A 17,139-nucleotide genomic window follows, 5' to 3' on the forward strand; every position below is an offset into this window, starting at 1 on the left:
GTTTGATGATTCCGGCAAGGACGTCAGCATACAAATGTTCGTTTCATTCTACTACTCCTCCTCGTCTCAGGGCTGCGTACAACAACGTATACTACCTCCATATCGTCAGTACATGGTATGTACAGCGCATCGTACAGCGTCAATATGCGTTAGGTATAAAACAAGTCAGTAAATGCCGTCCAGATCGTCCCGTGTCGTAAATAATGGTGTAGAGATGTGGTTTCGAGGAGTCTGCTGTAGTATCGATATCGAGAGACAAGCGCACACCCAAATCCCGCAGGTCGTGCACCTGCCACCGCTAGGCGCCGCCCATATCGTCGACTAAGCGCCAACGCAGGGACGGACCTCCGCAGATCTCGTCCCGCTCGATAGGCGCGCGAACGGCTCCTCCCTCCCATCCTTCCCCTGCTGTAGCTCCTGGCTCCGCTCCCAGAACCACGGCGCGTCCGCGCCCATCTCGCCCGCCTCTCTTAGGCGCTGCAGCAGTAACGTCCGCACCGCCTCGTCCTCCGCAACCTCGTACCCCGACCGCTGATGCACGAGCAGCACGCGCACGACGTCGTGCCAACGCGCGCGCTGCAGAAAGCAGATGCGCCGCGTCGCGTCCGCGGCCTCGTGGACGGCCGCTCCCTGCGTAGCGGGTGGGGAAGAGGAGGGTGAAGAGCGGGGGCTGGGCGGGGCGGCGATGGTGGAAGTTGGCGTGGCAGGCTTGGGGCTGCCCGGCGAGGGGCTCTTGGGCAGCGCGGGCGCGGTGTCGGCATCGCAGTCGGCGCCGTCCGAGTACGCGTCGGCGATGTGGACGAGTTCCGTTAGGTGAGTTCCCGCGAAGGGGACGCATGGGACGTTATTCGCAGCAGCGTCTGCCGCAAGGGCGCGGTATGCCGCGAAGCGTCCGGCAGGATCATTGAGTCGTAACAGTTGGTCCAGTTGCGCGCGTCGGGTCACCCGCGACCAGGTCTCCGACAAGCGAGCGATCACGACGCTCGAGAGCGCGCTCGCAATCGCGCTCAGCGCGGACAGGTTGTGCAGCCCACGGCTCTTCTGAGATAATCGTCAGCCCCACATCCTCGGCAGCAACGCAGTCCAAAAAGGCACGAACCTCGGCGACCTTGATCCAGAAGTCAATAGCGTTCGCACGGCGCGCGGCAATATCGCATGCGAGCGTGCTCCGCTTCACAAGGGCCGCGACGGCGTCATGCGTCGCGCAGAACGCGCTGAGCTCCGGCGCGGGCTTGCCTCGCGCGAATGTGAAGCAGGCATCCGGCGTCACGCGCGAGTACAGCTCGTATTCGTGCGCGGCCAGCTGCGCGGCGACGTCTGCCGGCTCGAGGCGGAGCAGGTCGCCGCGGTGGTCCCGGCTCTTCCGTCGCCACCGCTGCGGGGGAGCTGTGGCCCGGGTCGGCGGCCGGGCGAATGTGAGCCGCTCCAGGCTCTGCAGCATGAGCCTGGCCGTCCATACGTGTGGTTGGGTGGTGATAGTTGACAGCAGGTCTGTAAGGCGGCCCGCGATGTGAGGCTCCTCTTCGAGTAAGCGGTGCTCCTCCAGCCAGATCGTGAGCACGGTGAGGACGCGCCCTTGGGTCGGGAGCAGTAGCTTCTGCGTCCAATCGTGGATGGCCGCCGCGTGCGTTGCGTACTCGACGGGTGGCTCCATATAATACCTGGCCGCTAGCATGCGGAATAAATCATCTGCTGTCGTAAAGGTCCGGAATGTAGTGAAGAAAACGGTGCGGAACCGCCGCTCTTGCTCAAGCTCTGCGCGAGAGACACGTCAGGACACGCCACGCCCGCTAGCCACCAAAAAGCACGCACTTATCGGGTCCCGCGTCTGCGTGTCGAACGTCAGGCGCTCGACGAGGGCGCGCAGCGTGCCACAGCGAACAGAGCCGTCAGGCTCCAACCTGATTTCGTCCGCGTATCGAGGCCGGAGATACGCGGGCGTGTCTGCCTGGGCGCGGTAGGTCAAGCAGGCCTCTTCGGAGCCGGTTATCTGCTTGATCTTGGAGTGCGAGCGAGAGCGCACGGTTGCGGAGGCGGGGGTGCCCTCGCTCACGAGCTTGTTTATTCGCGAAAGGCTGCCTACGTCTGAGCGACGAACTCGTTGGGTGGGAGTGGACTCGGAGCGGCGCAATGGAGTGCACGCGGCCACAGGTTCTTGCACGGAGCTGAGAGGGCTAGGCTGCGCGACGGGTGTTGAGGGAGATTGCATGTCCATGGGACGCACGCTGGTGCAGATGTCGGGCGAGGAGAGGTTCCGCTGGCGAGCACCCATGCAAGAAGCCTTATGACGACAAGAATCAGCTCTCTATCTTATAGCGGTGGAATGCGGAGATCAAGACTTACCGGACGACTCGGCGGCGGAGAAGGCTCGTAGAAGACCTCGTTCCGCTGGATGGGAGCGGAGTCGTACAAGCGCTCGGCTTCGTATTCATACACACGAATCTCGGCACGGACGGCGCGTAGGCGGTGGGACATCTGACGCGAGAGGGGCGCGACATACGAGGCGGGGATCCAGCCGACCTTGCTCGCATCGCTATCGGCGCGCACAGCAGCCCACCAGCCGGTGTCGAGCTGTTTGACGATGGAGAGGATCTCGTTCTTGCGGAAGGACAGGTGATCGGGGTCATCGGAGGCAAAGTCGTAGAGGCAGAGGACGTCGAGGTCGATCGCGGGTGCGGGGGGCGTGCTCGGGGCAGTTGACGTAGGGCGTGAAGGATGGGAGAGCTCGCCGCTGGAGGACGAGGAGGTAGCGGACGTAGGGGGAGACGTGGTCGCGGCTCCGATAGCGAAGGGATGCACGTCGACGCGCAGACCGCTGAACTGGGGTCGCCTCATCGTGGGGGGAAGCAAGAAGCGTGGGTGCGCGACGAGGGGAACGGGCGCCAGCATAAATCAAGCTCTTGATGCCCATTGATCTTCGCATCAAGCGAGCATGCTCCCATGCCTATTTCAAAGATCGTTTGGACCGTGACCGTCCCCATCCCGGTTCCGACCCGCCGCGCCCCCCATCGCGCGCCGAGACCGCTGTCCTCGCCGTCACGACCGTCGCGCACCCCCGTTCTGCGCGACAGCTCGTTGCCGCGCGTCGCTGCTGCCAGGCACGCACGGGAGGCCTACGACGTCGTCCAGCGTGTCCTGAGCACGCGGTGATGGAGAAAGCTTCGGCGGCTCTGCGGTGCGGGCGCGGCGGGACCGCGGGCAGAACTAGAAGGTGAACGATCAGGCGAACGCGCGCATACAAGGCAGTTCACGCCCACCTCATTGTCCCATGCGGCTCCTTCGGCATCTTCCGCGTATATCCAGGTCTTTTTTGCCTTTTCGGGTCGAGGATATTAGGTACGCACTCACAGACGAGACACGCTCTTTACGTCCATTGCATCCGGAAATCTGCTCGAGAAGGCAGTTTTGCTAGCGAGGGTGCAGAAAATCGACACGATGGCCCAATTTTACATATGCCTGCCATCGATTCCCCCGAGGGGTCACTTCTGTGTCCCGCTAATATTCCGTCCTATATAGCCCTAAGGCTGCGGACAGCTGTGAGAATACGCACCGCCAATGCGTCTTAGCCCGACTGACTATGCTTTTGTGACAAAGAACACGGGTAGGGAGTTGCGCTCGACGCACGGAGAGCCAAGCCTCGGGTGTACGCCGTTTTGCATTGATTGCGCACAGCTCCTACGAGTACCGCGTCACAGAAGAGCATCTAATAAGCGTATGGGGTATTGGCGGGCGGTGCATCGATTGAGGTTGCATTGACCCACGCACGCTGAGAAAAACCGCAAAGGATGCGACATTGTCATGCGGAAGGGTGCTGGGGACATTCTATCCGTTCGTTGACATTGTGTAGTCGCGTAATGCCCGCCACCAAGGTGCCGTACACTGTAAGAGGTGCGTCAGAGGTGCCCCGATGAGATGAATAGACCAGAGTAACCTCTCCGACATACCAGAATGAAGGTTGAAGTCAAGCAACGAAGGTGAGTGACCGTGAGAACACGCGTCATGGGACCTCGGACCGAATCAGCCGGATCCCGTGCCTGGCTCCCCCACTCGCAGGTTGGCGCGCACCACCATTCGATTCGCACACGATGGCACCCTGGAACTCGGCGAAAGCAAAAGTGAGGTCTTATCAGCGCAGACAGAAAGTATCTTACTCATCGGGTGCAATAGGTACAATTGCGGTACGCCGGAAACCCTCGCTCTTCACAGCCTTCACCGCTGATACATCTATCCCTTTCATTTCTTTCAAACGGTGTCGCACAAATCCTGATAATTACCTCTCACCTCATTTCATTCCTTCCATTTATCTTGTGCAACTATCTATCTCCGGTTTCATCGGCGCTTCATAGCCTCTCCGTCCAGCGGTTACGCAGTCTTCAGCAGAAGAAGGAAGCGCAGGCGAAGGCAACGCGACGTGACATCGCCACATTACTCGAGCGAGGCAAAGTAGAGACCGCAAGAATCAAGACGGAAGCAGGTACGCTTGCTCTACCAGCTCTACTGCTCACCAGTGGTGACGTTCTTACCTCAATTCAATCCTTTCTTCGCCGACCACCTTCGCGCTTATCCCATTCCAGTGTTGGCTTGGTTTGCTAACCTGCGATGCAGTAATCAATGAGGACATCTACATGGAACTGCTCGAACTGCTCGAGCTCTACTGCGAGCTCGTGCACGTTCGTTTCGGGATTTTGGATCAGAAGTACGTGTATACCGTATCGTCCATCCTCTTCCCTGCGTATCCCCTTTTCCTTCAAGACAACTGACCGCCTCCCAGTACCCGCGAGCCCGACCCGGCAGTTGCGGAAGGCGTTCATGCGTGCGTACATTGTCCGTGATTTGCTGCTTAGCACTGAAATTCAAAATAGCATAATATATGCCGCGCCAAGAACAGAGCTCAAAGGTGCACCACTGTCGAAGCTCACTGCCGCCATGGATAAATAAAGAGATTGTTTACAGAACTTCACGTCCTCCGCGACTTACTGATGCACAAATACGGGCGCGAATTCTCCGCCGCCGTCATGGAGAACCGGGATGGATGTGTTCCTGAGCGGGTGAGTGGCGCGCTCAACGCCCTTTTCCGCGGCTGCTACATCAATTGTCGCGGCCGACTTGTATCTCGACCCGTCCCTTCTTCCAGGTCGTCAAAAAGCTCGAACTCTTCATGCCCTCCGCCGAATTGGTGGACAGCTACCTCCACGAGATCGCAAAGGCGTACGCCGTCGAGTGGGCGCCGCCCGTGAGTGACAAGCCGGGCGACGATGACGACGATGATGAGGGAGGGGTGAAGGTATTCTCGTTTGGCTCTTCCGCCCATATTGTTCGACACGCTGATATTACGGCGCTCTTTATAGCTTTCCGACGACGACCTCGCAGACCTCGACCTCCCGGACGTGCGCACCCGGTCCTCGTCAAGCTCGTCGACGCCGCGTCTGCCGGCCATCCCGCCCACGGAGGCCGAGGGGCCGGAGAAGCTGAGGATCGCTAAGGAGAAGGCGAAGGAGGGTGAGAAGAAGGAGGACGCGACGACGAAAGCGAAGCCGCCGGAGACGAAGACAAAGGTTCCGGACGAGGACGACTTCGAAGCGTTGAGCAAGCGCTTCGCGGCCTTGAAGAAGCGATAGGTGGGACGGAATCTTGACCGTCAGAAGGGGAAAGCCTGAGCGACGACAATGCGATTGCAGTAGTGATGCTAATATAATGCAGCGGGGCTGCGAATGTGTGGCATCATGAAGTGAGGGTTATGATACGGCAATACATAGCTGGGATCTCGTAGACGATGCAGAGCTCCTGCGCGGAAAGTCAGGTAGCTACGCGGAAAGCCAGGGGTGCGTCAGCAGCTCCCTCGCAGGCGCGCGATCGTATAAGTCTGTAACACCGACCTCAACAAGTCGTCCAATTGCTCGTCATCAGAATCGTGAACGTGCTGGATTCTTGCAACGTCGCATTTGGAACCAAATAGTACAGTTTACGGAAAGTACGGAGAATGTCACGCACGAACAGAACTGAGCAAACACTCAATACATCTGATCCAAAGACGAGATCAGGTACGCAGCCAGGGATGCTGAAGCAGTGCAGCCGCAGAAGACCGATCGTCAGGATGAATCCTGAGCATGGACTTCAGAAAACTTTCCAGCTCAGGCGTATGAGCGTTGTAGCTGGCGAGAACTTGCGCCAGCGGCTGGTCGGCAAATGCGTAGCGACGTTTACACTCTGGAAGGGTTCGTCAGGCAGATAAATGTGCACAGGGTTCATCATCGCTTGCCTTGAATGTCAAAGAACTCGTGAAAGTTCGATCCCGAGTAAAAGAACTGGATCAGCTTCGTGAAGTCTTCACCTTGGCCGAGAATAGCATAGATTGCTGCAAAGTGACCCTGCTCTGGAGTACTTTCGCCAGTAGACGTCCGCGCAGGCTTGCGAGAGAAGAGGGGATTCCCCGTGAGTAACTCGAAGATCTATGCGCAATGAATAGGCGATATTTGTGCGAAAACCTAGTCACGTACCAAGCAGCCCATATTCCATATGTCTGCTTTGACTCCCCATGAGCAGCCGAGGATTACCTCAGGGCTACGCAGAGCCTCTGGTTGGATGAGACGCTGGTGATCCCCGTCCTCGGGCACGGCTACCGGCACATGTAAGCCCTTGGTGGCCACATTAAAGCACGACGACGGACCTGTGTCAAAATCCGCCAGCACCACGTCTGCCGCTACCAGATCGGGTGCGCAAATACCATACGTATCGAAGAGAATGTTGTCCTGCTTGATGTCTGTAACGGCAACATTTAGAGCGCGAGTACTTGAACGTACCCATGACAAACTGACCAGTATGCACAACGTGGCACGTGTCATGAACGAAGGCAAGAGCTCGCAGCATGTGTCGAGCAATGTGCTTGACCAGGGGTACAGGGATGCGACGGCCAGGGTAACCTCTCTGCACGCTCAGAAGATCCTGTCCGAGCACCTTTGTCACGAGACAAAGATGGTCGCCATACTGCCCGTTTACGCGGAAGTGGTCGACAAGCTGCAGAACTTGCTTGAAGCCAGCCACCTCTACTGAGGACTGGGACGCCTTTCGGATACGTTGCAGGACGTCAAGCTCGTAAGCCACGGTGCCCTGCAGTGCAGTGACCTCGTTGGTGAGCACTTTGATGGCGACCTGAACACCATGGCTGAAGAGCATGGGAAGCCCCGATGGTCACCGAGAAAAAGTATCAGCACGTACCCGCTCGTATCTGTCGCCAACCACACAGTGGAATGCTGCCCAGAGCCAAGTCGCTCGACGATGTCGTATCGACCATTGAGGCGGTCTGAAGGCTGTAGAGGGAGATGGACACAGGCCAAATTAGATGCTTGAGGCCCGAGTGGAGGACCTGAATCTAGTAAAACCGATGAGCTGAGTCCCATTTCGCGTAATACTGGGTTAAAACGTCGAGGTTTGAACGAGGTGAGGTCCGGCACGTGCTCGTCGAGTCCGGGATCAAAAGGTATTGATCCGCTTCCGACCCAATTCCCTCGTGTCCGTGCCTCGAATGAACGATTCCCCCGCGCTCCCATGGCATCTGTGACCTCTCTCATGGACGGGGCGACCATCTCACGCCCGAGTCCCACATGTAGCGACAGCCGCGAACCTCGCACGCCTTTCGCGGCCCGTATCGCTTTCCACCAACTCTTGTCTCGCGCACGGAGACTGAGGGGCCGGAGAAGTTGCGCATCGCCAACGCGAAGGCGCCAGAGGCGACGGCGAAGGAGGTGAGAAGAAGGAGGATGCGACGACGAAAGCGAAGGCGGCGGAAACAAAAGCAAAGGTTCCGAACGAGGACGGTTTTGAGGCGCTGAGCAAACATTTTGTGGCGGCGAAGAAGCGATATCTCTAGGGATATCCTTATGGAATGTAATTGTTGTATCATTGAGGGGAGAGCGGTGACAGTGAGATTGTAGTGATGGTGGTAAGACAATACAGCGAGGTGGTATCATGCAGTGAGGGTGTAATGGTGTGGTATCGAAGTGGGGGCGCTGGTATACACAAGAGTAAGTGGGGGTTGAATATGCGAGAGCACGTAGCTTGGGCCCGGGGTCGACGTATAGGATCTATGCGGTAATCCAGGTAGCTGAGTGTAAAGCCAGGTGGCGAAGCGCAAACTGAGGTTGCGGCGCGGAAAGCTGGCTACCTACGCGGAAAGCCAAGGGTGCTTCAGGAGCTTCCTTGCAGACGCGCGGTCGTCCGGATGAATTTGCAGCATGGACCTCAAGAAGTCCTCCAGTTGCTCGTCGTAAACGTCGTAGACCCGAAGGATCTTGCCCAATGGCTCCTGGTCGGCGTAGCTGACGTGAAGATTGTAGCCGCCTGTAATGTGGCACGTCAGCCACCGACACAAGTCCAAGGTCGAACTACACAAATATCTCTAGAAGCCGCACTCACGTTCACGATCAATAAACTTCTCAAAGTTCTCTCCATCGCTGAAATATTGCAAGAAGCGGATGCGCGCGTCGAGGTCTTTTCTGTCAGTGACGAGGAAGGACTCGATCATGGCGAAGTGGCCTTGTTCGGGGGTGGTGTGGCCTTTGTCGCTTTCTAGTGGTTCGTGTCGAAAGAGGCGGCACCCGGTGATGAGTTCGAAGGTCTGTGGGGATGGGGAGTAAGCAGCGAGGGAAAGACAAGGAGTGAGGGATGGATATGCGACGTGTACCGCGAGAGGAGCAAATGGCGCGAGGGAAATTGAAGGTTCTTGAGACGTACGATGCAGCCCATGTTCCAAATATCCGCCGACGTACCCCAGTCGCAACCCATGAGGACTTCCGGGGCGCGAAGGTCCTGCGGCTGGATTAATTGTTTACGGTCTCCGTGTTCTGGTACGGCTTGAAAGCTGCGTGAGTAAGGAGAGGATGGACAGCGAGTCGGACTACTGACCCGTGTCAAAGTCGGCTAAGACGACGTTGACCGCGTCGGATAATTCCCCGCTCTCATCGCCGAAATTGTCGAACATGATGTTATCTTGCTTGATATCTGCGGAAGCGCGTCAAGGAGGTCGAAGTAGATAACTCAGCGGACGACCTTACCCGTATGCACGACCCGACAATCATCATGAATGAAAGCAAGCCCCTCAAGGAGCTGCTTCACCACGTGCTGGACGAGAGGCACAGGCATCCGCCGCCCCGGAAACGCCTTCTGCACTTCCAGCAAATTCATTCCGAGCGGTTTGGTGACGAAACATAAATGCTGGCCGGACGTCTCATTGTCCAGCACGAAATGGTCGAGCAGCTGGAGCACGCGGGAAGGTCCGACAGTCTCGCTGTGCGTAGCTGCCGTCTTCTTACAAATAGCTTCTAGCACTTCGAGTTCGTAGGTTGCGCTCCCTTGGCCGGCCGTGACATCGTTTCTGAGGCATTTTATGGCCACCTGCGCGCCGGGACTGGACCGAGTATGTAAATAAGACTTTGATACAAACTGACTCGTCGTGCTTGGACGTACCTTGTCGTATCGTTCGCCAGCCATACCGTCGAGCGCGTCCCGCGCCCAAGTCCCTTGACAATCTCATATCGGGAATTCAGCGTCACCTCGGGCGCAAAGTCGAGACAGATTGGCGACATCGTGGAATAGCCCATTCTAAAAAGGACAGGCCCGGCCAGACGCCTGATACCCGAGTAGAGAACCTGCATCCAGTTAAAGGGGCTGGCTTACTACTCCCTTGTACTGAAGTTCTAATGACGATGCTTTTGCCTGACCGCGTTGCGGTCGAGGTCGAGGTTCGAACGAGGTGAGGTTTTAGCACGTGACCATTGGCCTCGGAACCAAAGTGTATTGATCCGCCTCCGGCCCGGCTTCCCTCTTGCATCCTACGCTCATCCTGCGTAGACTCTGGCGGGCTGAAAAGTACTCTCTTGTCTCCAGGTCTTGCTCCAAACATGAGAGAACCATACAGGGATGTTGGCATCTGCCAGCCAATCTCTTGTGAAGCTATAATTTCGCCCGATTCGCATACGCCGATCTGCCTCGAATGGACCATTCCTCCGCGCTCTCATGGCCTCTGTGACCTTTCCCACAGACAAAGCGACCATCTCACGCCCAAGGCCCACATGTAGCGACGACCGCGGACTTCGCACGCCTGGATACCACGGTCTCTCGTGCATAGAGTTCCTAACTCTCGTCTCGTGCTCTTCTGGCCATCTGCCTTCTTCTTGTTGTTCTCTCGTCTTTCTATGCTTGTGACGAGATGAAGAGGAAGTGCTTCATCTACTGCGCGCACTGAATACACTGTCCGAGGGGCCGCGCTCAGATGACGGTCCCTAGTACGTCGACGATGTGGTGGCGCTTACATGGGTTCACAGCATCAGGCTACTTCTCAGCGTCAGGTTATACTCATCTCTTCATCTACCGCTCTACCCTCTACGCAAGCTCTTGCGCATCAATGACGTAGCGCGACTTACGTCTATTCTCTATCAGGCGGCGTAAGCGTGCATTCGCATCTATTGTTTCACTGGGAACCAACGGCTGCGCCTTGTTTGCTTTCCATAGCTTGTACAAATCTATAGGCGGAAGATCCCAGCTTGCACCGCCGTTCCAGCATTTTCGCTCGTCTTTGCTACTCAATTGCGAGATTACTTGAGCGCAGCTCTGCCGTTTTCAGCTGATATCTTCCCTTCTTCTTTTCTTTCAGAAGTATGTCGATCCGGAAGAGCGCTCACCACCCTCGGCACCGACAACCTTCCGTTACAAGGCGACGCCCACAACAGCTTCACTTTGGGGTTTCTATGAAGCTTCCCTTGTCGTGGTCGACGGCTTTACGGCGATGTGCAGAACAGAAACACACTTCATTCGAGAAGCAGAGAAATCACCGTCGCCTTCATAAGAACGAGCAACTCCGCGCTGTACTAGAAGCCTATATAGGCCGACGTCTGCAGACGGAGTACCCTCATTTCTACCCAGAGTTACCTAGCGTCGCCGCTCAGCACCCGCGCAGTGAATGGAGAAGGCCTCGAGTATACGGCAAAATATATCGAGTACTCTGCCGACGAGGACGCAAAGAAGGATAAATTGTGGCATTGGGAAATTCGTGAAGGAAGGCCAAGAGCAAGGAGAATTCATGCTAGCAAATACTGAAATGAATGCACCCGGAAGACGCCGTGCTTGGACGTTGAAAGACGGCCCGCACGCATGAGAGCCTTCGACGGGACGGTCCGACTTCACGAAGGCCACGATGCAGCAAAGGCGGTAATAACGGGCCGGGCCCATTTACTGAAGCCTGATGCCCCTCGGCGGTCGCGCTGCCGTCTCGAGAAGGACAATGGGGCGCACCAATGCGGCAAAGGAAGAGCACGCCCCATCGGCAGACGAAGGCGTTCTGAATGACCCGCCGGCAAGTCTGCCTGCATGCCCTCATCACCATTCGGCAACGCGCGGCACGACGCACGCTCCCAGCCCACGCACATTGTTTCCCTCGCTAAAGCAAGCGAGCGCATGCGACTGTGCGATGTCGCAGACGACGAGGAAGGCGAGAAGTGGATCGCGCACGCCGATGGGAGCGGAGGGATTCGCCCGCACGGTGAGGGTCATAGCTCAGGCTGTCGCTGCGCAGCCCCCCATGCGGCGCTTTGAGACTACCGAAAGTGTCAGGAGACCCCCGGAAGAGCGTCCATAAGCCCAGCATCGTGCGCGAGCGCCTTTCTTCCAGACGCCGGAGTCGCGCAGGGAAGCTCGCGGGTCGAGTGGGTCGCCGTGGGCGCGCGCAGATTTCACAGTCAACCTACCCAGCGGAGAGTTCGATGAGGCGAAGGTGGCAGTGGGAGAAGGTAGCGCGGGCATTGGGAGAAGGGTCTGTGTCGTATAGCGGTGGAGGAGAACGTACAGGGCGGGAAGAACGCGTCGCGTGCTCAGTAAGGCCCGGAAGGGACGCGCTTTCAGTTGACCTCAAGGGCGAGGCGAGCCGGCGCTTAGGCGGTATCGGCGGCGGTGGAGAGGGAAACCATCGCCGCGGAAGAGGTCATAAACCTCACCTCGCTGCTTCGAACACCGAGACTCGGGGGGTCGAGGTTGGCCGAGCAGGGTGCGGCGGTAGATATTTGTGCTGGACGCGATGCCTCCGTTGAATTGCGCCGAGCGGACGAAGGCGCAAAAGAGACGAGAGTTAGGGGCAGAGTCACAAACCGGGCTCAGCCAAGAACAAGGTCAAGCCGGAGAGGATCTGAAAGCGGGACTTGCGCTTGCACCTGATGAAGGAGCAAGTACGTACTCGGACAATAGCAATAAAGTTGCCATGTGCTTATCATCATCGTGGGCCGCAACAAATGAGATGCGACTCGCAACGCCGACAGCATTTGTTGGCACGGAGTCGGCACCGGCGGAAAAGACGATGTCGCCTGATGTCGGAGCGAGCCGAGTGACTGGAGAGACATTACGCTGTGGCGTTGGGTGCTCCTGACAATTTCCAGAGGCGAGCAAGGTACTCCTGCGCCTGGGGGAGCATCCGGCGGCTTCAAGACCGCGAAATTGCGCATAATGAACGCGCGGGGGCCGGACGATGAGCGTGGGGGACGTTGACGACGGGAGGAAGGGATATATCCGATCTTCCTAATGGGGCAAGAGCACGATCGGGGCGGAAGCACTGTTGGTCGGTCGAAGGCATCTCGTCCGCCGCTTAGTTGATTATAAACGTTGGCGCCCTCGCGCTCGTCGATATTTATTCTTGCCTCCGTCCACCACCATGAGCGCCTGGGGTCGCTCCTCGTCGCTCCTCCCCGACGCCGTCGACTCGGCAGGCCCGCCCACACGGCGGCCCATCCGCTACCTTAGCCCCATGTCGGACCTCTCCGACGACGACTGCGAGGACGATGCCATGTCCGTCACCTCCTTCCCCCCCTTCTCTGCGGGACCCAGCTCCGTTTCCTCCCACACCACGCACCCCCAGGATGACGCTTCAATGCGCTCAGCCTCTCCCGCACCCTCCGTCTGGTCCATGACCAGCTCACTCCGACGGCAAGCTTATCGCCACGAATACGGGCGCGGGCTGAACAACTACTCGGACATCTACTCTCTCCCTGCTGACGACGAGGAGTACGAGCGGCTAGGTGCGTGATCGCGCTAGGGTCGCGATCGTCTACTAATTAGACTGCGCAGATAAACAGCACGAGATGTTCAAGGTCATCATGGGCAAGTATCCACCCCCCTTCGACGATGTGATGCGGGACAACACGCCTGGCGAGCCTAAGGCCTGCCTCGATCTTGGATGCGGAAGTGGTAGCTGGTGCGTGCGCCCAGCTCGGCATTCATGCCAAAGTCTTACCCGCATCTAGGATAATGGAGGTCGCCCGCGAGTACCCGAATAGCAGCTGTGTTGCCGTCGATCTCGTTCCCATGCAATCGACGTGAGTCCTTCTGGTCGACCGTCGTCGACAGTTCCTGACATTCCTACAGTACAATGCCACCAAATTGCAGGTACGAATCATTTGTGCCACCCATCACGTCGTTCCTCACCATCATCCAGAAGCGAAGTCGACGATGTCAACCTCGGCCTCGAGCACTTTTACGGCGACTTCAACGTCGTACACGCCCGACTCATCTCATCTGGGGTACGTGTCTCACGTCTTGCGGTATCTAATACCGACGCCCGTGCCACCCAGATTAAAGACTATCACGGCCTAATCGAACACATCAGCCGCGTCCTGCGGCCAGGGGGGCTGCTGGATATCATGGAGTTCGACTTCTGTGGTTACGACGAGCATCATAAACGTATAGAACCGTCCGTCGACGGAAATATCCGGGCTCCCTGGTGGCCACAGTGGTTGGCCTTCCTTCGCGACGCGGCGAAGAACCGAGGAGGTGCCGTCGACGCTGCGACCCACCTACATGACTGGGTACGCGAACACCGGCGCTTCGAGAACGTCGTCTACCGCGAGTTCTGGGTACCGTCGTCCCCCTTCTTGAGCGATCCCTTCTGGCGGCAGATGGGACTTTGCATGCGGGAGGATATCCTGGTGAGTCCTCACTCTACTCTCAGTCACGCGTTGCGGCCGACACTGACGAGGGCACGCAGGAGTTCATGCGCTCTGGGCGGCCGCTGCTCCTCGGAAGTGGCATGCCGGAGGCGTTGCTCAATCAAATTGAGCAGAACGCCATTCGGGAGCTCATGGAGGCGCGGACACCCATCTACATCCGGTGTCAGTACGTGTACGCGACGAGGAAACACCCTCAGCCGCGCGCGTAGTTGCGGCCGCCTTTCTCCCTCCCGATGCTTCTTGCTATGCCCATAATGGGTCGCCCATCCCTGCTGTTGTACACCTATCTTGTCGCTCGACCTCCATTATGGTCAGTGGCTCTTGCTTTCGAATTGCTGTCGCTTGTCCCATCATCTTGTCCATCACCAATTTGCATACATACATACATCATCTTGCACCTGCATACAAGTACCGTACAGGACGTTTTTCCTCTAATTCCCAGCTGTTTGTACGATACTCACTGGCGTGTCCGACCGAGATACTGACTACTATCTACCTCGGCTGGCCAACAAAGAATATAATATGCGGCTCGTCGAGCTCGCAGCTGTGCTTGCGCCTCTATACCAACTGACTGAACCCTCTTGAAGTCGGACTCTTGTGCCACTCGTCGACTGGTCCTGCCGGAAGGAAAGAAGCCTAGGAGGGTTTATATGAGCCCGCCTGTCCAACCCTCACGATCATTTCCGTACCTTTATCCTCTCGGAAGAACATGCGGAGGCAAACCCAATCACATCTAAGGGGAGGCCTCGTAAGCGCGCCGACACCCCAAGGGCCATAAAGTTGCAGAACAAGGGAATCGGCAAATGCCGAAACATCTAAATTGCTTCCGTCCTCGGGTTACCAGAATAGGCAGTTTTTGTGCAGTCTGCGTCAGCCTTTTTCTAGCCAATCCGGGTGAATTAAAGGCATGCTCAGTCTTGTGTTCAACGGCTGTCGCCAGCTGACCTCGGTGCAATTTTTATGGAAGTGCGCGAAGGCGGTCTTAGGCGAAAGAACAGGCGACGTCATGCCGACGTCGAAAATCAGGATCAGTTCGTTCAATTTTTCCAGGACGAAAAGCGAGGTATAGCATCGATGGCAAGGTCCCAGAGACATGCGAGAGGTCCATAGCGGTATATAGGATAAATAGGTAGGGAGCGACGCGCGGGAGACGTCGGCCTTCTCCCGCGAACGATGCGCGGGTCCGTTCTCCTCGTCGTACTAGGCTCACAGAATGACCAGATCCCCCTTGCACGCGCTGCACCAGAAGATGTGGTTCTCGTCCAAGAACTGCGGGCGGTGCGCACGCCGCTGCGAGGGCGTGCCGGGGCGCGAGCCGCCGTCTATCGCCGCCGCCGCAGCGCGCTCGCTCTCCATGCGCGCCTTGAGCATGCTGAGACTGACGTGCCGCTTGTGCCGCGTCTCCGGGCTGAGGCCCTCGTCGAGGGGGGAGATGACGGAGAGCGTGGGCGCGTTGCCGCGGCTGGAGGAGAAGGAGGCGCGCGCGGTGGGCGGGGATATGGCGCGGTGGGCGACGGCGGCGCGGCCGGCGAGCTGCTGCTCGAGGGTGGCGATGTGTCGTTGGAGGTTGTGGGAGCGCGCGTCGGCGGTGTATAGCGCGTCCTCGAGCGAGCGGATGCGTTGATGGGCAGCAGAAAGGTCAAGTTGGCGGGCAGACTCGAGCACCTCGTCGCCGAGCGAGTTGGGGGCGACGGCGTCCGAGGGGGAGGTAAGGGAATCACGCAAACGCTCCAATTCCTGGTCCTTCGCCGCAACTTCCTGACGCAAGGCTTCCAGCTCGTTCTGTGCGCGTGCGAAGATATCATGTTCCTCCTGCTGGGTGGGAATTGAGCCAGGGTGCAGAGCACGGGATGCGAAAAGAGCGGGCTCACCTGAACATTGCGTCGCTCGTCTAATTCTGTCCGAAGCGTCTCGAGCTCCTCCAGCAGTTCCTGCGAAGATTGCGACAAGAGACTCATATCCGCGAGCCTACGCGAAGCTTCCTGATGGTTAACAGCGCGCTCCGCCTCGAGTGTGCGCACGCTCTCCAGCGCGGACTCCAGCTCTTCCTGAAGCTGAGTATAGCCGCGCTGCAGCTCAGCGTTCATTTCCTGCGTCGACATTGCCTCCTTCTCCCTCGTCGAAGTGACGTCCGAGAGCTGCTTCGCGGCCTTCGAATGCTCAGCGCGTACATCTTCGAGCGTCGCCTCCAGCTGCGAAATCGTGTCCTCCTTCGCGTGGATGGCGCGCTCGAGGCTGTCAATTTTGTCCACTAGCTCGAGTTTCGCACCAGTCAGCTCGACTAGCTTCGGCCGCATCTCGTCAAGCGAGCGCATGAGCGACGTGCCTTCCGCCTGCAGGTCTTGCTGCATCTTCTCTGCCTCCTCCGCCCGGCGGTTGGCATTCCGGGCTTCGGTCTGGGCAGCCTGCAGCTGGCGCGCGGACGCAGTGAGCTCGGTAGCGGCCTGGGTGAGGCGTTCCTGAAGCTGTACGATGGCTTGCTGCATGCTTTCCAGTTCGGTCTGCAGCGTCGCCTTCTCTTGAGTCAGCGAAAGACTTTGGGAGGCGTTCTCTTCGAGCTGCTGCGTCGCGTCATCGAACTGCTGCTGCAAGGCGTCGTGCTTCGATTTCCACTCGGCCTCTGCCTGCTGGGCGGTGTGGACCTTGGTGCTGAGGTCATCCCGCTCTGCCTTCAAGGTGGAATGCGTCTAACGGGTAGATTATAATTATCGTGGCCATGGATATGAAGAACAAGATGATATACCTGTTTCAATTTGGTCAACTGGAATTCCAGCTCGTCGGCGCGGTTCTGCGCATTCTTCAGAGACTCCTCCAGACGCTCGGCTCGGTCATCGGCCTCAATCTGTTCCTCCAATTCGCGCACACGCCGCTTGTGCTGATTGGACTCCTTCGTAAGCTCAGCGACTGACGCCTGAGCCAATTGCAACTGGCGTTCCTGTGGACGACGTCAGAAGGGCGCATGTCATACTAGCATAAAGAACATTACCTGGTCTCGACACCTGTCCGCGAGCTCCTTCTCGGCGCCCTGCGACGTGCTGAGTGCACTTGTGATATCTCGTATGCGCTCATCCGCTGTATGGACTTCCTCCGAAAGGGACGCTACTCGAAGGCGTTCTTGCTCAAGTTCCTCACGGAGTTCATGTGAAGCTGCAGAGTA

The 17,139-nt window shown here is 57.9% G+C and overlaps 6 protein-coding genes across 6 annotated transcripts; 2 read left to right on the top strand and 4 right to left on the bottom strand.

The window, feature by feature from the left end:
* Positions 1–21: 21 nt before the first annotated feature.
* SCHCODRAFT_02613084 (ras GEF) lies at positions 22–3,242 on the bottom strand. The gene is made up of 4 exons (XM_003037015.3): positions 2,344–3,242; positions 1,813–2,281; positions 1,100–1,755; positions 22–1,041 (listed from the first exon to the last, which is right to left on the bottom strand). The coding sequence occupies exons 1-4, from the start codon at positions 2,833–2,835 to the stop codon at positions 322–324; spliced, it is 2,337 nt and encodes a 778-aa protein (XP_003037061.1). The 5' UTR covers positions 2,836–3,242; the 3' UTR covers positions 22–321.
* A 706-nt stretch (positions 3,243–3,948) lies between these two features.
* SCHCODRAFT_02597107 (DUF292-domain-containing protein) lies at positions 3,949–5,618 on the top strand (the record flags this gene model as incomplete). Its single annotated transcript, XM_003038374.2, has 8 exons — positions 3,949–3,974; positions 4,347–4,474; positions 4,606–4,696; positions 4,772–4,813; positions 4,863–4,897; positions 4,954–5,048; positions 5,135–5,233; positions 5,349–5,618. The coding sequence occupies 8 exons, from the start codon at positions 3,949–3,951 to the stop codon at positions 5,616–5,618; spliced, it is 786 nt and encodes a 261-aa protein (XP_003038420.2).
* Positions 5,619–6,248: 630 nt separating this feature from the next.
* On the bottom strand, positions 6,249–7,837 carry SCHCODRAFT_02488870 (kinase-like protein; the record flags this gene model as incomplete). Its single annotated transcript, XM_003037014.2, has 6 exons — positions 6,249–6,449; positions 6,498–6,616; positions 6,668–6,760; positions 6,801–7,162; positions 7,216–7,307; positions 7,622–7,837. 6 exons carry the CDS (start codon positions 7,835–7,837, stop codon positions 6,249–6,251), a joined length of 1,083 nt encoding a protein of 360 aa, XP_003037060.1.
* Positions 7,838–7,863: 26 nt separating this feature from the next.
* On the bottom strand, positions 7,864–9,581 carry SCHCODRAFT_01136024 (kinase-like protein; the record flags this gene model as incomplete). Its single annotated transcript, XM_003037013.2, has 6 exons — positions 7,864–8,337; positions 8,413–8,614; positions 8,731–8,849; positions 8,902–8,997; positions 9,051–9,403; positions 9,463–9,581. 6 exons carry the CDS (start codon positions 9,579–9,581, stop codon positions 8,162–8,164), a joined length of 1,065 nt encoding a protein of 354 aa, XP_003037059.1. The 3' UTR covers positions 7,864–8,161.
* Positions 9,582–12,669: 3,088 nt separating this feature from the next.
* SCHCODRAFT_02613102 (S-adenosyl-L-methionine-dependent methyltransferase) lies at positions 12,670–14,605 on the top strand. Its single transcript, XM_003038373.2, has 7 exons — positions 12,670–13,055; positions 13,105–13,231; positions 13,281–13,352; positions 13,402–13,422; positions 13,472–13,556; positions 13,608–13,961; positions 14,021–14,605. The coding sequence occupies exons 1-7, from the start codon at positions 12,692–12,694 to the stop codon at positions 14,189–14,191; spliced, it is 1,194 nt and encodes a 397-aa protein (XP_003038419.2). The 5' UTR covers positions 12,670–12,691; the 3' UTR covers positions 14,192–14,605.
* A 321-nt stretch (positions 14,606–14,926) lies between these two features.
* SCHCODRAFT_02173401 (uncharacterized protein) lies at positions 14,927–16,953 on the bottom strand. The gene has a single exon (XM_050341973.1). It carries the CDS (start codon positions 16,466–16,468, stop codon positions 15,305–15,307), a length of 1,164 nt encoding a protein of 387 aa, XP_050202472.1. The 5' UTR covers positions 16,469–16,953; the 3' UTR covers positions 14,927–15,304.
* Positions 16,954–17,139: the final 186 nt, after the last annotated feature.

The sequence above is a fragment of the Schizophyllum commune genome, assembly GCF_000143185.2.
Source record: "Schizophyllum commune H4-8 unplaced genomic scaffold SCHCOscaffold_2, whole genome shotgun sequence".
Lineage (NCBI taxonomy): Eukaryota > Fungi > Basidiomycota > Agaricomycetes > Agaricales > Schizophyllaceae > Schizophyllum > Schizophyllum commune.